The sequence below is a fragment of the Anastrepha ludens genome, chromosome 2 (assembly GCF_028408465.1).
Source record: "Anastrepha ludens isolate Willacy chromosome 2, idAnaLude1.1, whole genome shotgun sequence".
NCBI classification, from domain to species: Eukaryota; Metazoa; Arthropoda; class Insecta; order Diptera; family Tephritidae; genus Anastrepha; species Anastrepha ludens.
In genome coordinates this window covers 149620755-149646358 of record NC_071498.1, presented here as the reverse complement: position 1 = coordinate 149646358, position 25604 = coordinate 149620755, and the positions used below count along the sequence as shown (strand labels likewise).

The following is a 25604-nucleotide window of genomic DNA, read 5'->3' as shown; positions in this document are numbered from 1 at the left end:
ACTTCAGAGCTTGGGTTAAGCCGCATGAGAATGGAGAATGTACGCCGTCAAAGGCACTCCTCAAGGCACTCCTCATCCCTTCTCTGGAATCTCGCTGTAAACAGTTTGCTTCGAAATCTCGAAAAAGCAGGCTGCAAGGTTGTAGCCTATGAAGATGATATTGCTCTCTGCGTGTCAGGCAAACACCTGAATACCCTCACTGAGCTCATGTAACGCTCAATCAATATTCTGTCAAAATGGTGCACCGAATGCGGACTAAATGCGAATCCAGCAAAGACAGATCTTGTTCTCTTCAATAGGAAACAACAATCTCCTCCACTGCAAATAATAACCTTAAAAGGGGAGTCATTACTCCTATCTGATTCAGCTAAATATCTAGGAGTTATTCTAGATAGGAAGTTGAGTTGGAAATTGAACATCGAAAACAGATGTAAAAAAGCTTTCATAGCTCTTTATACTTGTAAGAAAGCTATAGGCAAAACCTGGGGGTTTTCACCTCGGATCACTTATTGGATATATACCTCGATCATCAAACCGATACTCTTCTACGGTGTGGTTGTACGGTGGACAGCACTCGAAAAACGGTGCAGAGTAGCCACAATTGATCGAGTTCAAAGAACAGCCTGCCTCCTGATAACAGGATGCTTAAGTACAACACCTACTAAGGCTCTAAATACGTTGCTTCACTTGTTCCCTATCGATCTGGCTGGCAAAGCGATTGCAGCGAAAGCAGCGACACGCATGAATGCTATATCGAAATGGAATAAGTATCTTGGCCACTCGGCCATACTGAACAGGAACACTGTTATCTCTTCCGACATAGACTATCATGTAAGTCTTTCATCTTCACCCTTGCTATTCTCCTGTTCACTCCCAACTAGGGAAGAATGGAAAACAAATCTAACCGAAATCGATGGCCCGCTGATTATATATACAGATGGTTCAAAACAAGACGGCAAAGTGGGATTTGGAAAAGATTCCAAATCCCCTCACATCAATCTATCATTTAGATTACCCGACTACTGTAGCGTATTCCAAGCGGAAGTATGCGCTATCTGGTATGCTGCGAAAACTATCTTCGTTATCCGCTTTTTCACTGACAGTCAAGCGGCCGTTCGAGCACTCAGCTCCTCTTATACCCACTCAGAAGTCGTTCGATCCTGTCTCGTATCTCTTAACGAGATTAGTGTTCAGAATTCTGTCCAATTCTTATCCAAGCGCAATCAAATGTTAGTAATTAACTTACCCACAATCCACATTCCGCTCTCAACATGTAAAATGATCATTGAACGAGAATTTCACAGCATTGCTGATCGGAGGTGGCGAGTGGAAACTACTTGCGTTACGACCAGATAAATCTGGTCATCCTACAATCTGAAACAGACAAAAACCCTTATAAGGAAACACGAACTAAGGCATATAATATCTCTTTTCACCGGCCACTGCCTTTGGGCACTCACGCACGTCGGCACGGGGTTCCTCAAAACGACCTGTACAGATACTGCGAGGACGAAAATGAGGAAGTATCGAGCAGGTATTTGCTGTGCAGTTGTCCCGGTCTAGCCAGAAGTCGACTCGCTCTCTAGGCTCTCCAACAATTGACAATCTTTCAATACTCTCGGACCTGAAAATCGAATCTCTCATTAAATTCTCGAAACGAATTAATATTTTGGACCAAAATCTGTAATACAAATCTGGGTGAGGTGGGGAAATCATATAAAATAATGAGCTCTAGGGCAACACAACGGACCCAACTTGCGGTCTATGTGGCACTCCGATGCGGGGCCACACTTAAACCAACCAAAGTGGAATGAGAAAGAAATAAATTCACATAACTTGCCAACAAATACTTTCTAATGCTAAAGCTGTTTGACGCAGTGTAATAGACGAACTTTATTTAGGTGAACCCTTTTCTTAGTACAAAAAAAAAAAGAAATTAAATAAATAATTGGCGCGAACACTTCTGCTAGGTGTTTGGCCGAGCTACACAAATGGAGGGACCTACAGGGACCTACGACTTCGAACGGCAGATGGTTTTTTATGCGGAGGTTTTTCATGGCATAAATACACTCTAAGGCAGCGATTAGAAGGAACTTTTCTATCATTTTTCCTGTTGCATGCACGGAGATTCGAATCTACGCACTCCCGAATGATATTCACGCATCCACTTATTCGGCTACGTTGACCGTTCTCATACATATAGCAAATATTTGCCAGTTGAAGAGCGTTTGTTATTGGAAATATATAAATATTTCATGGAAATATATAAATATTTCATATCCAAAAGCTTGTGATCGATCTCAATGCATTAAGACTTAAGCCCGACGTGCTTTGTACAAGCCCACCCAGCTACAGTAGTCGCAGACGAACTGGAATGAATAAGTAAAGTGAACGTGTATGTGTGTATGTATGTACGTATGTATGTATGTATGTATGTATGTATGTATGTATGTATGTATGTATGTATGTATGTATGTATGTATGTATGCATCTAGTGCACTCTCGGCACTAACAAACGTAGATAATAATTAAATAAAAATCGATTGACTGCCACATGCAGCCACACTCAAGCGTACAAGTTGACATGCCACGTATTCGACCATGAATTTAGGACAAGACCCACAAACGCACACTCACACACATTTCAACCAAATCAATAGAATCAGCACTATTTGTATGCACAGACAACTTTGTAGACAGTCATGTATACTAACATATAAATATGTCAGTGTGATGTGCCTATAAGTGTTATTATGTGTCCATGCGCCTGGAAGCAGACTATTCTCCAATGACATGTCTCATTTTGTGTTCTGTTGCAATCATAAATAATTGTATAATGTTTTAGAAATACATATAAATGTGTGCACATTCGCATTTTCTGTGAATTTATCGATTGACAAATAAACACTAACAATAACTGTGGCATGCTCGCGCTCATTTAGCAAATAGTGGTCTAGTTGCGACTCAATAGTCTGTCGGAATTGGCATGCAAATTATCTTTAATGTACAAAATGTGTCCAGGGACAAAATTATATGTGCTGGGATGGCCTTCGTCATCACCATCACACACGCGGATGCACATATGTACGTACATATAAACAAATCCTGTGGGGCTAGAAAAAAAATTTCTTTGACCGGAATGACACTTTGAGTTTGCATGCGGATATGCGGACTGGCTATTAAAAAACGAGCCTGAATTAGGTCATTTCTAACCAACATTCTTGTTTTGGAGTTTAGGTTTTTTTTTACTAAAATTTTTATTTATTGTTTTATTAAAATATTTATTTTTTTTTTTATTTAAGAGGGCGGGTCGATTTAAAAATCGCTCATTGCTTTGTGAAAATCGTATTCTCGGGATCAAAATAAGAAACTTTGCCGAAGGAACCATACCTCTAAAACGAATTCTGATGTCCCCCAATTTCAAAATATCACCATTTTTGGCCTTTACATGAAAAAATCAGCTAAATGGCTATGTTTTTTTCATTATTTTTATTTATTTATAATAATATTTATTATTTATTTATAAAAATATCTATTTTTTCTCTTAAGAAATTTATTTAGTCAGAACATATGTAAATGAAAAAATTAATTGAAGTGAGTTATAGAAAAGAAACTAAAAAAAAGTATTGTTTGAAGTCTTTTTTACTTTCAAGTCTGAGCAATTTCGCACGGCTCTCTAATGTCGTCGCCATAACAGCCTCTACATTTTCCGGTATAACCCGTTTGGAAACGCTAGCTAGCAATTGAACATGTCGTTCCGTTCCTTGTATGTGTGATGGAATTTTTGGATCATTAAACGGTGGATCATCTTGATTTAAATATTCTTTCAATGTATCGTACGGAATGCTTCGCGTGAATGGTGGTTCAAATACGATATTTATATCATTCAAATTGATCATTTCCGTATAACTTGTGCAATTAAATTTTATATCTGGTTTTTTAAATATAAACTCTAAGTTCCATTGGCTCGTCAACATCGGTTCGATAGCGTAGAATTTTCTTGATGGCACAGTCGTGCTTTTCTTTGCTATCATCAAACAACACTGATAACAAGATACGAGTATTTTCCGAACGCGCATAATATGAATTACTTGATTGACAATTTTGCGTAAACGGGGTTCTAGAAATCGTGACCAACCAATGAACTTGAAAAATAATGCCGTCCACCACCTGAAAATATATAATAATAAAATAATTAAAAATGGTTGACAATTATAATAAATGAGTGATAGCAATAACTTACCCGAAGAGTTTCACAAGTTTCGATTTGACGGCTCAGTTTTCCGGTTGCCGATCTTGGTCCAGTGCTGGTTGATTTATCCAAAGCTTAAAACAAGTGCCGAGACGGAAGTTCGTTGAAGTGTAGAAGGCAAACGAACTATTGCAATGGTCTTTTTAACTGCAATTCGAATCGTCGTATAATTCCAACGTGTAGGCCAGTGTTTGTTGGCTCACCGTCAGTGCATATTCCAATTAATGCATCCAGTGATATATTTTTATCGTTGAAAAACCCATTTAATTTGGTTGTTTTGTATTCAGGGGTTTCATGTTCTAGTCTTACGTAACCAATCAATTCAGAATTGGGTTCTCTCAAAATAACAAGATGAGGTTCTTTTACCATCTTAGTATGATACTTTTCATCAATTTTATCTATCGTTAAAGTATCATCTTTTCTGCCATCGAATGAAAACGCTAACAAATTGGTATCATCTAACCGTTTGCGAAGCACTTCTTGTCTGCATTTCTCTTTTTCTCTGCGAACTTTCGATTTATCCATAATGAGAGGTTTCCCATGCTTATCTTTAATTTTAAAATCTTGCAAAAGAGCGGTTCCCAATGCTGATGCTACTCTGTCAGGCACACCAAATCTGTCACATACAAAGGCAAAGTTAAATCAATCGTATCTCTCTGTGTATTGTGAACTTGTGCTTCTATCCATATCTTCTTAAACCGGTGGCGGTGCGTATGTTGCATCATTGGGATCTTGGTATATTGGCATTGATGACATAGCCGTTGCTCCTTGCTTTTCAGTTTCCATCACAAATGCATCCATTGTTAGTCATCTCTGACTATGTTGATCGTGCATGAACTCTTTGAGGACCCAGCCGCATGCACATGGAGCTGCTTTAAAATTGCATTTACATATTCCAATGTAAAAAATTGTTTCCAGAGATTTTACATACTCTGTAGATTGTTGGGTGTTGTTTCTTCTCTTGATTTGCCCTTGATACTTTTCAAGCAATTCATTCAATTTATTAAATACACTTTTTTTCAGCATTATTTCCACACCAAGTTTTTCCTAAATTCCAATCAACTTATCTTGTACTTGAATAGTAAATGATTTATGGGAAAACTTTTTTTGTTCTGTTTTAGCACGTTCGCTTAAGTAAAAATAATATCTCAAGATATCCAGATGGGTTGGTAAATTAAGATCAGTTAAATCAGTAGACACACCAAAAACAGTAACATCATGCTTGGGTATACGACCCATTGGGTTTTCGATAGTTGTTGATGTACATAGTTGCTTCATCTTGCGGTGTAGAGGATGGTGGATTCATTGTAAACTTTTTGATTTGGAATGGTCACTTCACTTATTACTATTTATTTATCTGAAATTAGCACTTCACACTTTGAGCTCTTCACAACGACTTAATGCATTCACAAAAACTGTTGCGCTATATATGGTCTACGAAACGAGGTAATATAAAATATTTTTTTATTTAAACTATATTATTTTTTTTTATTAAAATATTTTTAGGAAATTTAAGTTATTTAGAGCATTTCTAATTATTTTTTTTGTATTTAAAATATGTTTCTTTTGCAATTAAAGTTATTTTTTTTTAATTCAAAATATTTTTGGTTTCCTAATTTAAATTGTTTTTATTTTAATATTTATTTTGGAATTAATTTTTATTTTTAGGAATCTAAAATTATTTAGGTCCTTTCTATTTAATTTTTTATTTTTTTTTAACTTTTTGGTAATTCAAAATATTAGTTTTATTTGGAATTTAAAATATGTTTGTTTTCCAATTTATATTTTTTTAATTTTTTTTTATTTAAAATTTTTTTTGTTTTAATTAAAATATTTTTAGGAATTTTAAGTTATTTAGATCATTTCTAATTAATCTTTTTTTTTTAATTTTAAATATTTTTTTTGTAATTCAAAATATTTGTCCAAAATAATGGTAGATACAGTGCACGCTCCATAACGTGAACGCTCTAAAGCGTGAACACCCCAAAACGTGAACAGACATTTTTGTGCATTGACTACTCTAAAACGTGAACAAACCCAAAAAACTCTATAACATGAACAATAAACGTTACAATTTGAATGTAGTTTACATTGATCTCAAGTAATTCTGAATTGGGGAATCCCCTTATTATAAAATAAGAATTTTATTCGCAATTGCATGTAAGGAGTAAAATATTTCAGTCGCGGTTTTGGTTTTGCAAAGAGTGATTCGTCTTATGTTTTCTGGTGAAAATGAGTTCTGAAAAACCCGTGTGCTTGACATTAAAACAAAAGGCTAAAATTCTCGGCTTTTTAAAAAAAAGGCTCATCTGTCACGATTTTAGCAAAGAAATATAATGTTGCTAAATCAACAATTTGTAACATTAAAACGAAAAAGGAAGTGATTTTAAAGTGCGTAAACAACACGTGTTGTGGACCTGGAAATAGAAAAACACTGCGTTCTTCAGAGGTGCCCAAAATGAAGAGAGCTCTTTATCGTTGGTTTATCTGAATACGAGATAAAAACTGGCCAGTAAGAGCTCTAATGTCGAAAGAAAAGGCAAAAACATTGCATGCAAAATTTAAGGAAAATGAAACAAACTTCTTCGCTAGTGATGGATGGCTCCAAGGATTCGAAAGGAGGTACGGTATTCGTCTTCTTAAAATATCACGTGAAAAACTGTCTTCGCCACCGTAGCTAGTGTATCCGTTTAAAGAAAAACTTAAAGCTAAAATTACCAAATTGGAGTTGTGCAACGATTAGTTATATAATGCTGATGAGTGGGGGTTATTCCGGAGAATTTGGCCAGAGAAAACGTAAGCGTCAAGTTTGGAGAAGAGAGAGCCCCAGGAGTAAAGTCCGAGAAGCAGCGAATCACGTTTTTATGCTGTTCAAACGCCACTGGATGCCACGAACTTAAGCTTTTGGTAATTGGAAAGGCAAAGAATCCACGCTGCTTTAAAAACTTTCAGTGTCCCACCTATAAAACTATAAGAGAACGAAATCCGCATCGATGACGTCGGCTATTTTCAAGCAATGGTCGAAGCAAACGATTCATTTGTTCCACAGGTGAATATTCCTTTTAATTTTGAAGGTGAACTGGTTGTTTTTTAAGTTTACATCGTTTTAAAAGGAGAAAGCCTTACCAATTGAAGCTCTCCTCCTAATCGACAACGCTCCTTCTCACCCAAATGAAGCTGAACTGACAACGGAGAATGGGCAAATTTCGGCAATGTTTATGGCACCAAACGTTACTCTCCTCATTCAACCGATGGATCAGAAGGCAATAAAAATCACTAAGTTGCATTACAGAAACAGCCTTCTAGCAGCGACAAAATCTGATTTGCTCGAGTTGTTGAAAAAAATTAACTTAAAAACAGCTATAAATCTTTTGGATGCGGCTTGGTTTCGTGTTGGTGAAGCAACATTAGCTAAGTGCTGGAACAGTATTTAATTTTGCGGTAAACAATGATGATCCCGAAGATAATGTTCCGTTGGCGGTTTTAAAAAAAAATGGGAAGCTGAACTTCGCACCTTGAGGAGCAACAGCGTCGATCTCATTAGTAGTTTAAATCCTGAGGTTCGTTCGTGATCGCAGATATGCTCAAAGATATTTGTGTAGGTTATTGAAAAAACTTTTTTTTATTAGAAATTTCAGATTGAATTCACGTTACCAGCCATTTATGAATGGAACGAAGATATCGAGGAGGGCAATGCAGATGTCGACCATCAATAACAGGACGAAACCGATGATAACATCGTATCAGAGCAACTGGAGAAAATTAAGCCGACTGAAGCAGTTGAAATTTTCAACAAGGCGTTAATATGGGCTGGTCATGAAGATGTCGATCAAAATGATAAGAGTGTGCTAAGACGGTTAAGGGAGAAACTGTGCTTGAAGTTTAAGAAAAACAGAAGATAAAAAAAAGGATGACTAATTTTTTTAAATAAAACCAGCGTATGACTTAATTTTTAATTAATATGTAACGAAAACAAAAATAAAATGTGAATTTAAATGTGAAAAAATATATTGACTTAGTGTTTTTGGGCATTCCAAAACGTGAACACTTTTGTTAAGGGGGTAGTATGGTATTTTTTTTTTTTTTCATTTTTTTTTTTTTTTTTTTTTTAATTATTCTATAACATCTTAAGATTATTGTGTGAAAGTTTGAAGTGCATTAGAGTTAAATTGACAAAGACACAAAGGATTAAGTATCTACCTCTCCAACCGGATTTCACGCTGCCGAAAATCTTTAAACGCGTTTTTCTCACACTTGCCTTTTTTACGGTCGGTGTCCACTGTAGATTCATATCTACTGCACCGATTCTTTTCAAATTTGGTTTTTTTGTTTCTTTACTTTATTCACGAGGTAATGACGTAGAGTTTTTTTTTTTTTAAATTTTGTCATATTTTAAAACAACAAAGTTTTCAAGTTTTTTTTATGAAAAATCGGTGTTTTGACTTCAAAGCGCTTTAAAAAATTAAAAAAAAAAAAAAAAAAAAAAAATTCGACGTTGTTACCTGCGAAACTTTATTAGCTGATGAAATCAATTTGGTTTTTTGATTTTAGTTGATCCAGTAATGAGTTCTGAGGGACACCGCAATAAAACTTTTTTATGAGACGTCCGCGAAGATTCGCTGCCACCAACTCATTTCTTCATAAAAATCAATGAAAATTTCACACCATATTCTTTAAATATGACTTTATAATGAAGTAATTTTAAAATTTTGAATAAATCAACTGTGTCGACAAAAAAAATTTCCAAAAATATGCTTGTTTTACACCGAATTAATCATACTACCCCCTTAACGTGCACTGCCTTGGTTTGAATTAGTTCACGTTATCGAGCGTGCGCTGTACTTTAATCTTTTGTTTTGGAATTTAAAATATGTTAATTTTTGCGCTTTTTTATTTTATTATTTTTTTTTATTTAAAATATTTTTTGTTTTGGAATTAAATTTTTTTATTTAAATTTTTAGTTTGGAATTTAAAATAAATTTTGAGAAATCTAAAATAATTTAGGTCACTTCTAATTAAACTACTGCTTTTTTTTGGATTTAAAATATTTTTGGGAGTTTTAAGTTATTTAGATCATTTCTATTTAATTTTTCTTTTAATTTTTAAATATTTGTTTTCCGATTCAAAATATGCGTTTTATTTGGAATTTAAAAAACATTTGTTTTGCAATTTTAATTTTTTTTTAATTTAGAATATTTTTTGTTTTGGAATTAATTTCTTTTTAATTTTTAGGAGTTTTTTTTTGGACTAAAATATTTTTAGGAATTTTAAATAAATATTATTTATTATTTATATTTATTAATATTTTTAAAATACTTTTTGTTTTGGACTTTCGTCCTATTTTTGTACTTTAAATTTTCTTTAATTTTTTGCTTTGGAATTAAAATTTTTTTAATCTAAAAAATTTTTTTTTTTGGAATTAAAGTATTGTTAGGAATTTGAAATTATTTATGCCATTTATAATTAATATTTCTTTTATTAAACATAATTTTTCTAATTAAAATATATTTTGTGTTTTTGGAATTAAAAATATTTGTTTTTTTTGGGACTTACAATATTTTTCATTTTGTAATTTAAATAAACAAAATTTTGGTACCCTCGGGCATAAGGATATAAAAATAGACTTTTATGAAAACATTTAATTTTAGTTAATATTAATTCATTTAATTAGTTATTCATTTTTTTAGAAAATAACTAACTACTAATCAGTTTCTCATTTTACTTTAAATATTTCTTGCAGGTATTCCATTTAATGCATGAAATATTTAATAGTAGCAGCCCATAGAATGAGTAAGTGATGTATATATGCACGTTAGTATACACAACTATGTATGCATATAAGCACCGAAGCAACTTAATCGATGTGACATTACATAGCCCACGTGCTGATGGCGAGGAACTACCTAATCAATTTCATAAAAGACACGCAGTGAATACAGGTCAAGGACCTTCGAATGCATTCAATTCGAAAAGTGGCGAGTGATGAGAGGGGGTGGCCTTCTCAGCACTCGCCTCTCCTGGAATTAAAAGCCGACTGTTTTAATGTAATTAAACTTTTATATATATTTTTAATTAAATACAGCTACGTACAGGTATAGACATACATACACTTGCATACATATATGTATTTACAGATACACTGAAGAGCAAAACTGTAACAAAATGTAATACTTTCTATTTCAACACATTTTTTTTTAGACATGTTTTAACAAATCAAATATTTTTTTTGCATAACTTTATTGGCATGTATGTACTCTCTCTCTCAAACCGGTTTGGTGTCAATGCAACAACAACAACACTAGTAGCAAGCAATAATGCAAATAAAGACAAATGTTACAGTTTTGCACTCACTCTTAATTTTCAAATTTTCCGTTATTTCTCTCGTAATTATATATTTGGTGGATTTTTAATTATTATAAACGTGACCGTGAATAAGACAAAATGTTAAATCGGGAAGTACAACGCCAAATAATTGATTGATTGATTGATTGAAGAAGGGCGAGTCTATAAGAAAAATAGCTAAAAAATTCGAAGTGAGCCACATGGCTGTGCAAAGGCTGCGGAAAAATGTACCAGACGCTGTTCCCAGTAACAAAGGAGGCCGGCCAAGGAAGATAAGCCGGCCAAGGAAGATAAGCCATCTGGCAAATTTGGTAACAAGCAGCAAGGCGGTCACTCCCAAAGAAGCACTAAAGATGCTGGATATTGATGCCAGTCAGTGGACAGCCAGGCGCAGCCTGTCAAAACTGGGGCTAAAGGCAGCGGAGAAGAAAACCAAGCCAATGCTGACAAAAAGACATGTGCGGTTGAGGCGCGATTTTGTTGCGGCTCACCAAAGCTGGACAGTTGAAGATTGGGATCAGGTACGTCTTTATAAATGGATTATAAAAGACCTTTTTTCATAAAATTTTAAAACGATTGCAGGTTATTTGGTCTGATGAAACCAAAATCAATCGATTTCAGTCAGATGGTCGGGCCTGGTATTGGGTTAAAGACCCAAATGCAGTCCAGCCACATCACATCAAGCAGACAGTAAAACATGGTGGTGGCTCCATTATGGTGTGGGGCTGCATTTCCAAAAATGGTGTGGGTCCTTTAGTACGAATAGACGGTATAATTCGGAAAGAGGAATACCTGGCCATATTGCAACAAAATCTGCCGGGTGTAGTAGAAAGTATGGGTCTTGCTGCTGAAAAAGTAATTTTTCAGCAAGACAATGACCCTAAGCACACCGCACATGTTGTACGAAATTGGTTGCAACGCCAAAAATTTCGTAACTTGAAGTGGCCTCCACAACCACCGGACATGAACCCAATCGAAAATTTATGGAGTCATGTAAAATCGAAGCTTGCCGAATATTCAAGTCCGCCCAGTGGAGTTAATGAGCTGTGGGAGCGAACACGCGATGTATGGGATGCTATTCCGACTGACTTTGTCTTGAGGTATACACGAAGTATGCCCAATCGTATCCACGAGCTGAAAAATCCAAAGGATATTGGACAACTTATTAATATTTATTTTATTTATTGTAAAAAATAAAAAATGGGTTGAGTGCAAAACTGTAACATTTGTCTTTATTTGCATTATTGCTTGCTACTAGTGTTGTTGTTGTTGTATTGACACCAAACCGGTTTGAGAGAGAGAGTACATACATGCCAATAAAGTTATGCAAAAAAAATATTTGATTTGTTAAAACATGTCTAAAAAAAAATGTGTTGAAATAGAAAGTATTACATTTTGTTACAGTTTTGCTCTTCAGTGTATATATCCCTGCAGGATTAATTCATACAGACAGTAATGCCGTTTGAAAAATTTTAGCGTAAACATTTTTTTTACAATCCACAAATTTTATAATTTTAAACACAAAACAAATTTTAATTTTTCTTTTGATTGGAACAGCAATAAGACCGGATATTTCCTAAGGCGTGTCTAGAGTTGACATTTTTTGTGACGAAAAAATAGTCACCTAATTTGATTTTTGGATAAATTTCTTACAAAATTATCGCAATGATTTTGAGTACTGGAAATCTGGCTTTGACCATTACTATCTCCGTTACAAGTCTGTTTGTGTACTGCAGCTGTCTTGCTCAGAAATGATGATTGACGTATGACGCCATTGGGAAAAATTGAAGAAAATAAAATAAAATTATAACTCTTCCAATGGTGCCTTTATTTTTGCGCCACATTTTCATCATCATCAAGATCACCAATTCCTTCTGTCCTGAATGGAACATCGGACCTGTTCAGCTTTATGTTCTAGTTCACCTACCATCTCTCTTCCAACCAAATCTCCCTTGTAGAACAAAATTATAGTCCAGCACGTCTCAACTTATTGTTTTTGGTGGGTCAAGGCTTACAAATTTTGATCACAGAATTCTTTGTTCTTGTGTGATTGTTTGGTGCGGTTTATGTGCCGGCGGCATCATTGGACCGTATTTTTTCCAAAATGAGGCCGGTCAGGCAGTTACTGTGAATAGTGTTCACTATCGTGAGATGATAACGAACTTTTTATGGCCCGAATTGGAAGATATGGCTGTGAACGATATGTGGTTTCAACAGGACGGTGCCTCTTGTCACACAGCTAACGAAACAATGGCTCTTTCGTGCGAAAAATTTGATGGCCGAATAATCTCACGTCGCGGCGATGTCAATTGGGCCTCGGCGGCCATGTGATTTGACACCGTTGGACTTTTTTATGTGGGGTTATTTGAAAGAAAAGGTGCACGTCGATAAGCCAGCAACAATTTAAGAGCTAAAGGATGAGATAATTCGGCACATTAACAGCATAGAGCCTCAATTATGCCTCAGCGTCATCGAAAATTTGAACCATCGAATGGAGGTGTGCCGCCGAGGCCGCTGCAAGTTGGCCGATGTTTTGTTCCATACGAAATTGAGCTTAGTCAGTATTATCACTATAAAGAGAAATGACAATAATTTCTTAAAAAAATTGTATTTAATTCAAAATCAACGCCTGCCCTTAAAACTTTACCACCTTTTAGAAGAGCCAAAATGGATAACATAGTCCAGGTCCAATATTTCGGGACGGTCAACTTCAGCGCTGTTCTTTAAATTATTAAAATTAAGTAAAAAAAAATTGTTTTAATGCTTTTTAATTTTCTTTGTTTAATAAAAAAAATTTGCTTGTGTTTATAATAAACATTTTTTTTTATAATAAAAATTTTATTTTTTAAATACAAATTTTTTTCTTCTCATTTTTGTTTATATAAAAAAAAATGTTTCGATTGTAGACCACCGGTACCCCTTAAAGTCTCCTGAGGCTGGAATTATACACAAACTAGTTGCATTGCAGCTGGAATTCAGCATACCGCATAAGACTAGTGAACGGATTTACTCATATACTTAATTTCTGTTAAGGCTCTAGTCTTAATTTGACTGCAGGTAGACTGTGCCTGGTTTACTTCATTATTTATTTTAAAAAAATCAATAAACTACAAAGGTTCTTACTGACTAAAACAATAACTTAGAAATAAGTACGGAAAGTACTAAAATAAAATTGAATTTAATAATTTAGAAAACAGTTTCTTGTTTCCAGAAAAATCAAGCAAAATAGAACTCGGAATCTGTACCTTTCAAACATATTTGCAAATACAGCAATAATTTGGCAAATCTCAACTAATTTTTTTTCCTCCAAATAAAAAGAACGAGATTAAACACCTCTTTGAGACCTCCAAAAGCAGGCTTTCAGCAATATTTTTTCATAGTCAGTCAAGAATTTATGTTCACTTGACTCAAATAAATAAATAAATAGAAGTAATAGACATTCGCCCAAGGTCGGGGTAGAGTATTCTGATTCACTAACGTGGTATGGCAGAAAAAAAAAACAAAAAAAAAAAAACAACAAAATTGATTCGTGTATAAGTCGTCGACAATAGGGAAAGGCGCCACTCTGAAAAATATGCACAGATAGCAAAGGCTGGTGAGTTTATGTTTGGCAAGCAATAAATGATAAACCATTGGTAAACAATCAGACACCAATTCGATGCGACAAAGCTAACGAACTGGGGAATGGTGGTAAACAAAGTAAGAGATAAAAGGAATTGAAGGGCACAAAGCTAAACAAAGAAAAGAAAAGAAAGAAACACACACACGAAATTAAGTACAATAAATAAACTGCTATGCAACAAAGTGAATTATGATGAAGTTGAATGAATGCAAACTGTCCAGCGAAGCGAAACAGGCAACAGCCAACAATTTCACACGTCATCGACAGCGAGGCACTGACAATAATGATTCTGCTGACGATAGCAGAGTACGGAGATCACCTCACGGGATAAACTCTATATGGCATAATGCAGACATGGCTACATACAAACACACACATACACATGCATGGGACACTGAAATATGCGCCATCAAATAAAGCAAATAGGTCACGTTTTTGGCGACAACATCGATTTACCATAAATTGCAAGTTAGGCACAAATCAGCAGCGAGTAAGAGCAGCAGTGGGCTGGAGAGGTGGCATATGGCAAACAAGCAAACAATAAAACGGGATATGCAGGGATATGCGCATGAATGCAAAGGACAACAATTGCGAAGTCAACAAAGTCAGTGGAAAGGAAACAAAAATCACACACGCACATACATACATACATACATACATGCTGAGAAAGAATATACGCCGATGCTGATACAACATTACGTATGAGTAACATAAGAAATTAAGGTATGATTTGTGTTGACAACGCCAAAGCGTGCGTGTGCGTGTGTGAGGGGCGGGGAGAGAGATTATGACAAACACAGAGATACAGTAAGAATTAGTGTAGCAAATATTAGACAATGCCACAGTTAACATGCGTGCGCGTAGTCACGCACACACTCACATGGTGATACGCGTAGTTATATTGATGAAAAAAAAACAAAAACAAATATTCGTAGTTAGATATGCTCGGTAGAAATATCGGTTGTGCTTTTTTGCCTCTTCAAGTTGCACAACGTTTTTTTTTTGTTGCTTTTTTTTGGGCTTGTTTGTAGTTTTTTCGCTCTCGTTTTTTGGGTTACTTTCAAAGGCACAAGCCAGTATTTGGTAAGGGTTCGCTAGTATTCACGCGCTACTACGGCAACACGCCCTGGCGGATTTTTATTGATGCTGTCATCACTGAGCTAGTGTGTTTTTGACGTTGTTTTTATTACCAATTTTTTCTTGTTTTTGTTTTTTTTTTTTGCACGTGCGGCTGTTTGCTTAGGCTTGTTGGGTGTGCGGCAAAAAAATTAGTGTGCAAGGTCAGCCATTTTTTTAGCACAATTGATGCGCAAAATATTTTTTGCCTAATAAATAAATATAAAAGCTGTGAATATTCCCACGTTTTCCGGCAATTAGCGGTGAAAAAATTACTTCTTTGGTGGCAGATAAAAGAGAAATTTTATGTTATACTGAAACAATGAAATAAATCACAGAAAAAAATATAATACAAATTTACTACTCACTTTTTCCATTTTTTTCTTATTTTTTCTTACTTTTTCTATGACTTGCAATATGTTTGGATGGTGGCAATTAGTGCAGACAACAAATTAGCCGGTTTTTCTACAATTTAATTGCGCACTTACTACCGTAATTTGTATTTCTTGATTAATTTACTTTTTTAACGTTTTTTTTTGCTTTCTTTTTTTTTTATTTCTATTTTTTATTTCTCCGCAAACAATTATTATTTTTTCCGCTACACTTTTCATATGTCCACATGTCAAAGCTACACGCGACAATCGAGCAAAAGGAACTGAGCAAATGTCTGTTCGAGTGCCTAGTTGGCAAGCGTTCGAAGCGGCCCGAATCAGTAATCAGCAGTAGCAAATACATGTACATAGTACCGTTACGCAAACTGTTATACCTATACATACATGCATTCATGCACGTAGAAAAAAGTGTAGTTTAATGTTGCTGATGAATGTCGCACAACATGCCAGCCACTCATTCAGTCATCTAGCCGGCCAGGCAAGCAGCCAGACAAGCAATTACCTTTCCAAAGCCAGTACAGCAACAATTAGATGCACACAAACATGCCATAGATACATAATTCAGTATACAACATACATACGTGCATACAGATATACATTCATACATACATACACACACAGATACATTCACATATACATACATACACACTAACGCTGAGCTGTATTATATAATATAAAAATAATTTAGTATGTGGCATGTAATTTTTACCGGCAGAACTGTGCCCAGCAAGTCGGCTATGACACAGAATTACTGCAAAGTTAACGCACACACACACACACTCATTTGCATCTACATACATACATTCATACTCGTGTGCTAAGTGTTTATCTTTCGCCGTTACAGTTTTTCCTGTTTATCTGCCTCGCCGCAGTGCCACCCATTTGTTTGGATACCTTTTTTTATGGTTGCCGCTTTTCGCTTCGTATTTCAATCGGTGTCTATTTTTTTGTAATTTGATTTTCATTGGCGTGCTTGCCCTTTTTTATGGCTTACAAATTAATTTCTTATGCAAACAAAAAAAAAGGTGTATAAATTTATTGCTTAAAAAAAGTAATCGTTGGAATTTATTTACTTATTTAGTTGTTATTGTTTTTTATAGTTTATGAAAAGGCGTGTCGCCCGTAGTCTGCTGTTGCCGATTCAAGTAAATGAACTGTGAAATTTTATGATAGACTCTTGAATCTGATTTATTTATTTCCATTCGCAATTAATAGTTTCATTAAGGTTTCCGTTGTTGCTTCCGTTACAGTTTGTTGGTTGTTATGATATATTTGAAAGCTTTAACTGCAACTCAGGGCTTCTGCTAGGGTGGTACGAAAAAAGTCGATATTTGAAAAAGGAAATTAAAATAATCGAAAAGAAAGAGACATAAGACAAAATAAATGAAACAATGAATGAGAAGCGAAGGAAAGGGAAGGGAAGGGAAGGGAAGGGAGGGGTAGGGAAGGGAAGGGAAGGGAAGGGAAGTTAAGGGAAGGGAAGGGAAGGGAAGGGAAGGGAAGGGAAGGGAAGGGAAGGGAAGGGAAGGGAAGGGAAGGGAAGGGAAGGGAAGGGAAGGGAAGGGAAGGGAAGTTAAGGGAAGGGAAGGGAAGGGAAGGGAAGGGAAGGGAAGGGAAGGGAAGGGAAGGGAAGGGAAGGGAAGGGAAGGGAAGGGAAGGGAAGGGAAGGGAAGGGAAGGGAAGGGAAGGGAAGGGAGAACCCAATGATGGCTCTTGCGTAGATGCCTTGTGTTTCTGAGGATCTTATCGCTCGAGTTGTCCATGGAGTTAGTTTATGACGGAGAAAACATTTTATTTCAAAGAGAACAGCGAGTTATCCGATCAATCTGCCTTTTAAACAAAATCAAACACCCTGCAGCGCCTCAAATTTTACGGTTTTTTTTTTCTGATCACACTTTTTTTTAGTAAGACCACAAGACCAACTGCAGAAATTACCAGCATGACAAATGACTATGTTCCACTCCTAGTAGTAATGCACACGAAATTGCAAGGTACTGTTATGGTTTTAGGTGCAACAAAGAAATTGCTATACCTCCACACTTCTTTACTCAAGGATTTCGAGTTAATATTGCTGCCTATAACGTGGTTATAGAGTAACAAAGCCTTGAGTTGATATTGTACGCGGTGACAGCCCATACATCTTTCAGCAACACTCGCTCCACACTACTCCTTCACACTAAGCGATGGCGACACAAGATTGAGTGGCTGTAACATCACACCGAACTTATTGACGCTTATTTCCCAGACCTTAATCTTCTGTATTTCTTCGTATGGAGCGTAGCTGAGCGTGAAACTAATAAACATCCGCTTAACACCATTTCTTCTCGCAAGGCGCAATTAATACCGTTATGGTTAATATGAATGAGGAACATTTGATTCGGGCATGCAATCGTTTCTGGACACGAATCGGTTATTGCAGCAAATAAGAATTTTATTGAATGATCTTCGAGTTATATACTCGTATAATTATTTAGTGGAGAAAGGAAAAAATTGCTTAAGTTTCATTCAAGTTTTCATAAAAGTTCAAAATAAAAGTTCATGTTTTAATTTTTTTTTTGTAAAATAAGCAGAGGTTAAATATTTTTACCTTTCGGCATAAGGGAAGAAAACAAACGTAAGAATAAAATGTGATAAAGGATTTATTTCAGTTAAAATTATTCAGTTATTTTATGGGAGAGGGTGTATTTAATAATTTTATTAAGAAGACAATATAAAAATAAGAATTAGCAGTTTGTATGACCTGCGTTATTTTGCGTAACTGATACTAGTCGTCGTAGCATCAAATTTGCGGATGAATAAAAGCCAAAATCAATTTTTGCCCATTTCTCTTGGTTAGCTTTTTTATGGTGCAATAGTTTGATAAACTGGTTGCCGCCGTTATAAACTTACCAGCTAAGATTGCTTCAGAGGTGTGCCATTGGATATATACAGGACCGTCGAGGTAAATCCGGAAAAGCTCTGGAGTAGTAGCGTTAAGTCTAAAACCGCTGATAAAGGGACATATTTTTAGTGTATTGTTTCCTGATTGACATTGGAGTCCCGGAGTAAGTGCTAGTGAAACATGAGTCGAGAGCAGGACAGAAGAGCTGCGATACTAGAGTCTCTTCGCGCGGGAAAAAGCCCTAAAGAGACAATTGAGTGGTTTGGCTACCAAAAAACGCAACCCTGGATGATCGCGTGGCTCCTGGAAGAGAATATGTGTTTCAGCAAGACTCCGAACCTGCTCACAAGGCAAAGAAGACTCAGGCTTGGCTCCAGAACAACCTACCCTACCACTGGTCACCCGATTTTTGGCCACCTTTAAGCCCAGACTGCAATCCTCTTGACTATTATGTGTGGGGCACAGTTTAATCAAAAGTTAACGCGAAGCCTCATAACACTAAAGACGTTCTGAAGACAACCATCGAGGAAGTGATGACCACAATGGAAAAAGAGGAGGTAGCTTGCGCATGTGGGTGCTTCAGGTCCCGGCTGGAGCAGGTAATTGCACGAGATGGAGGTTACATTGAATAATTTTCAAATATGATATGTGTACTCACATTATACAAAGTTATGTGCAAATAAAATTATTTTTTAGTAAATATCCAATAGTTTTGTTTTTAACTTCAACATTCCGGATTTACCTCGACGGCCCTGTATATATATGTATATTACTCCTTTGTACGCTGTGCATTGGAGCATAGCCTTGTTGATACGTCCAAGACTCACCGCGAACTTTTTCCAAGACCTCTACGTAAATTTCTACATTTATCCTACGTGAAATAGAACTAATTGGGGTCTTGCCAGAGTAGCTAAAAGCACTCCAGGTGATAAAAGAGTTACCGTGGAAGAGAGCCACCTGGAGTGACGCCTTTATCGTGGATAGAAAATATCTTTTAAATACTTCTGACAGTCGTCAGGGCCATCGAGATTACGTTCATTGGTACAAATGATGGATTGCATTCATCATACCAGAACATATGATTATTAGCGAAATCGAGTAGAGCTGCTTTGGACTTTAGGACCTGCTGCAAGTTTTCAAACTTTTCACAACGAAGGGTATAATTGGAAAAGTTTTTCAGTGGCCGCAAGGTCGAAATCAACCAACACTCGCGTATTAATTCCTCTGATGAAGATCAAATAAAAGAAACAAATACTGAGAACAAGGAAACTTTGATTTGTATGTTAGTCTCAACAGCTGTTCTGAGGGATCATCACCTCATATGTTCAAAGTTACTTGATCCGTCCCACTCTTGACCTAAATATGTTTCTACAATGACCCAAATCTTATTCCAATTTCTATTCTGTTTGCGATTTGTTGATACAAAAATATGTAAGTAAATCAAACACGGTTTTATATTCATATTATTTTTATTTCCCTTGCTAAGCAAGACCAGCCTATAATGCTGAGCGATAAAACACAACCTATTGGATCGCTGCCTGCACCTGAATACCTGATTCATTAACTGCCAACACCTCCGTTGGATGCCGTGTGACTCACACGATCAGCAGTTCTCACGATTTTGGACTGCTTGTATTTGGCATTGCTTGTACGCTCTTCCGTTGTTACGTCTGCGTTACTTGAGCTGCCCTTTTTATTTTATTTTACAACGATTTGTTTGCTGTTCGGCAATGGTTAATTATTCATGTTTGCTTATGTTAATTGTGATTTTGTTTAGGTTGCCGTTACTGCCGACTGCTGTTAACTTGCATACAGCTTATAATATGGAAGATATGAGAAATTTTTATTCAGAAATGTCGTTGTAACTACATACCTAGACCGTATATGAAATTTGATTTGGTCGAGCCAAAGAGCACCAAGAGATTTGGTGGCTCTTAAAACACTCAGGCTAAAACCCCATTCTATATAGAGCTCTGGAAAGAGGGCAGATAGTCAAGGAGGAAAGGGGAAAAGTATTAGAGAAAGAGATAGGAAAGAATAGAGACAGAGACAAAGATAGTTAGTCTTGTGAGAATTTTCCATATTCTTTAGCAAATCTGTAAATATTCTCCAGTTTTTGAAAACGAATATTACTCATGTCGTGGCCTTACTCTAGCAAAGGCAGGACACTCACAGAGTGCTGTCCGGCTTCTCTTGGTGATAATGGTGGTCATGTACTGACAACCATGGTTTGCGTCCTGTAATACCGACCATCAACCGAACGTTTTTCCTTCCAAGTTTTAGTAGAAAATTTGACAATTTTCTGTTCGGTCTTGTCACAAAACACTTTGCAGTTCTGCAGCGTTCTAGACCGGACCATCGCTCTTTGTGTAGATTGCCTACATAATCGTTGATCCAATTCATGATTCCTGTAGAACTGATTCCGATAATTGGCTCTGGCCCTTGTGGGGGAACCGCTGATCCACAGTTCGCCAATTCGTCGGAAATTTCATTTCCTTGAACACCGGAGTGTCGTAGAACCCATATAAGTATGTACAAGCCTGTTCTTCTCTTTACATTCTTGAACAATCTTCGAGGTTTTCTTCGCATTCTCCAGTGCTTTCCGCTCCCTACCCTATAAGACTATATGTGGAGTTTCGGCACCCAATCGGTAAATGAATAAATCTGCATGAGCCAAATGTGCAAAAAAGCTGGTCTGGAGAGCAAACAATTGATCACTGCGCCTCATGTGCAAAATAAAGTTTAAAACTCATAAATCGAAGTTTTTATTTTAGTCGCAGGTATAAAATATACATTCAGAACTAATTTGTGAAGTTCAATTTGATTAGTGTTACTTTTTTATTTAATTTTGTCAGCGGCTATGAACCAAAAAATAATAAATAAAAATGAAAATGAGTAATTTACAGTCTGTGTCAGAAAAAAAGAGACCGCGATTATTCATGAGGAAGAAAGATATATTTAAAAATACGAGTCGCAATTACTCAATAAGCTGTGTAGTCTCCATCGTTGTCGAGTATAGCCTGGCATTTTCTGGTCATGCCTTGAACCAGCCTTTCTGCGTAGCTCATCCACAAAGATGACCAGATTTTGCGAATTCGACGCACGAGTTGCTTTAAATCATGGACTGGCCTTGCGGCAAGATGTCTTTTCATAGTTCCACTCACATTTTCAATGGGGTTGGCGTCTGGGGATTGGAAAGGTGCATTACTGTGACGCCATTTTCTTATTTCGTTGTTTCTCAATGTGTTTTTCTGAGAGCAGTGGTTTTGACGATGTGGGACGGTAGGAAATGTTCGCCTCCTTCAGTCGTCGTTCGATGGTGTTGATACTCACATCTACTCTCTTTTTAGCAAGAACTAGTCGTGCTTGGCGTAGTCACAAAGAAGGGTTCCGCTTAAAAAGTGGGACGCTCACTTTATCCTCCTTTTTTGTCATCACTCGCTTCAAGCCGCGCTCGGAAAAGTCATCAGCATTTTTATACACCTTATACCGCAGATTTCACATCACAATAAACTTTTAGATTTTTTAATCACTTTTGCAGCCGCGGCGTAAGATAATTTCGGCCCTTTCCGCCTCGAAACGCTTTGCATACTTCTCACTCAGATTTGTTCGGTTGCGTTTACGGGAAAGTTTCGAACGACACTAACCTGAGTTAGCACTGGCATCATAGCCCTTGAGTTAGATTATTACGCAGCAAACAGCAGAACGAAATATATCTTGAAGTTACAAGAAAAAACCGGTTATTTTCTTCTGGGAGTGCCTGTAATTCTTAAGCTTAATATAACCTTAAAATAAATAAAAAACATTGAAACTATTAAGTAGATATTCCGAACAAAAAATGGCACTTTGATTATGTGGCGTTTTGGTCTGGGTCTGGGTCTGGGTTTGTTTAGAAGTGGGTGTCGTCGATTCCACAAAGATTGTCTTTACCCTCCGAAAAATATGAATATTCTTTCGTGATTTTAAGAAAAGGTATGCACTTTGAAATTGCGTGAATAAATGAAAACTTCGAGGTTTTGAATAAGAAATTAAAGCGTTGAACTAGAAAATTTTCATAAATACAGGGCCCGCCATCTATCGTTACGGATTTGAACTAGGTATTATTTGAAAAATGGTAACATTTAGCTGTCATCTGATTTGACAGAAAATTAGTTTTATTCTTCCGCTGAACGAAAATGGTTGTGTATACGCTCAAAGGACCGACCACCCAATGCGTTTTCGCTTCGCTTCATGGGCTTGGGATCGACTTGAAGAAGATGAAGACTTTTACCCAAAAATCATCAATTTGGGGCTCAGAAAACCCGCACGCACTCGAGGAAAAGCCGATGCATTCACAACGAGTCACTGTTTGGAGCGGATTTTGGTCGAGAGGCATCATTGGTCCATTTTTCTTCGAAAATGGGCGAGGAGTGGCCGTAACCGTCAATGGAGAGCGTTACCGGGCCATGTTGAACGAATTTTTGTTCCGAGAAATTGAAGAGGAAGATATTGGTGGCATTTGGTTCCAACAAGATGGCGCTACTTGCCACACAGCGAATGCTACGGTCAATCTTTTGCGCACTGTCTTCGAAGATCGCATTATCAGCCGAAATTCTGATATCGTTTGTCCGCCTCGGAACTGCGATTTGACGCCGTTAGAGTATTGTATTTGGGGTGCCGTCAAAGACCAGTGTTATGCTAACAAACCAGCAACAATTGATGCACTGAAGACCAACATACGCGATGTCAAAGCTGAAATACAGCCGCATACAATCGAAAATGTGTTGAAAAATTGGACCGATCGTATGGGATGGTGTATGGCTAGCCGAGGCAGCCATTGTGTTCCATCATTAACTGGAAGGATTGTACTTCAAAATAAGAAAAGCAGTTCGGAAAAATATTGAGTAGTTTCTTTTTTATAGCATTTCTAATTCCGTAAAGTTATATGGCGGACCCTTTATATGACCATTGACTAGTAATTTGTGTACTTGATAGTCTATTAAGTATGCGCATAGAAGTATTTGGAAATTGCAGCTAAATGTAGATATAAATGAAGTAGAATGCCAATCTAAGAAATTTCTGAAGCACTCATATTTAGTGATGACGATGTGGAAGACAATATGGATGAAAGCTTTTGGTGAGGTTGGCGAGTTGCTATCTGACAGTGAGGTTCACTTCAACGAGAAGGCATATGGAAATTAGGATGAGCAGTTCTATTCTGAAGTTGAAGATGTAACAGTAAATAATGCTATATTACTTGTTGGTAAGAAAGGTACAATATGAGGTATGAATCCGTAATTCTTGATAGCGATGTAAAACTTATTGAGAATTGAACTTGAAAGCCAGCAGAAAGCTTGGTGCAAAATGAAAGCTACAGATCACGCAAAAATTCGTGCACATAATGACTTACTGATAGTTGCAGAAATACGAAAACTTATGTAGGTAGGTAGGTTAGGCAGTCGCGGCGTACATAGGACCAGCGATGCCACTTAACCACAAAATGGGTCCGTTGTGAGCCGCAGAGGCCGGGCTACATATCTCATTCCAGATTGAACCATCCTGTACCTTGAACAAAGCATAAAAGGTTGTTGATATCTAAAGTGTCAAGGTGATCCATATTCATTAAGGAGTAGGAATTAAATATCGGTTCCTGCTTCTGGCTAGAGCTGGGCATGTGGAAAAAAAGTGTTGAATTGTTTCCAACTGCTCCTGCGTTCTGCAGCTACGACAGAAATCATGCATGTGAACAGCTAGTCTCCTTGCGTGATTTCCTATGAGCCAATGTCCTGTGTGCGCCCCTACTAAGGTCCTAATTTGAAGTCTACTCAACTTTATAACACTCTTGGACAGAGGTAGATTTTGCATTGGCTATGTTTGCCTAGCAATTTTACAGGTATTGGCACGAATCCATCTTTGGTTTAGAGTATTTATTAGTGCGTCCATAACAAGAAGTTTAGAAGTGGCGAGAGGTACCCCCATAAAAACTATTTTTATATGGCATACAGGTATCTTCTCTTGCAAGTTGGTCGGTCCTACAGTTCTCTGGTATATCTCTGTGGCCGGAAACGTAGCATAAGATAATATGTTACAGTTTTGCCATCTCATTAAGAGATGTCTGGTAACAATGTAAGACAATCCTTGATGTTGTTTGGAATGCATTCACGACCTCTAGGGCAGCTTGGCTGTCTGATAGAATGCAGATATCTGTTGCTGATATTTTGTTTATCTTTAACCATTTTGAGGTTTCATGAATAGCGCATTTTGAAATTTTCATAACATAACATAGACATGATATAGTCGATTAGTCGATTGAGTCTTATTTTTCTTAAAATTTTGTCTCACACCATAAGTGTGCTAACTCACCAAACCCCTACACTATCTAACCCACGGGTACCGAGTTCACACACACAGCCCTAACCCCTAGAAACCACCCCTATCATACCGCAAGCAGGCTAACCCACTTAACCCTGGGGACAGCGTTTACTCGCATATTTTTTTTAAAACAAGTCTTATTTATCTAGATATCTCACAACACAAGTGGGCTAACCAACTTAACTGTTAATCCATCATTTCAGGTCATTTGAAAAAAGAAGGCTTGTATTTAAAGATGCCATCCTTTAATTTTGGTGAAAGAAAACATCTGCAAGGCTACATAACCTGAAATATGGGCAAAAACAGTGTTTTTTGCACTTTTAGGTTAGGATATCTGGAAAACCAGAACTGAAAGACCAATTCTGAGGCCAGATTTGGATTCAGCGCATCATAAACCTTCGGAAATATATAGTCTGGTTTCTGGGTCTGAATGTTGGTTAAATTTTGTCGGCCTATGTTATTTATGGGTCTTAAGGCTCTTTATACGGTAGTTTGTTGTAAACTTAGGAGTATGAAAAATTTATCGCATATGACTGTACTGGGAAATTTACGTAAGTATAGTATACGAGCATCTGTGGAAATAATGCTGATCTTTACTAGCTAAGACCACAACATGGCGTAGGGCTCACTTTTTTGCATATGAAAATG

The 25604-nt window shown here is 36.6% G+C and overlaps 1 protein-coding gene and 1 pseudogene across 2 annotated transcripts in view; both read right to left on the bottom strand.

Annotated features, from left to right (window-relative positions):
• LOC128855579 (calcyphosin-like protein) overlaps positions 1-16002 on the bottom strand; it is a 41135-nt gene extending 25133 nt beyond the window's left edge. Inside the window, exon 1 of one of the 2 annotated variants that reach the window (XM_054090590.1) lies at positions 15701-16002. In XM_054090590.1, the coding sequence (XP_053946565.1) occupies positions 15701-15709 (9 nt within the window). In that variant the 5' untranslated portion in view covers positions 15710-16002. The remainder of the gene's footprint in view (positions 1-15700) is intronic. The other variant, XM_054090592.1, reaches the window with a different exon arrangement.
• On the bottom strand, positions 4379-5086 carry LOC128861007 (uncharacterized; annotated as a pseudogene).
• Positions 16003-25604: the final 9602 nt, after the last annotated feature.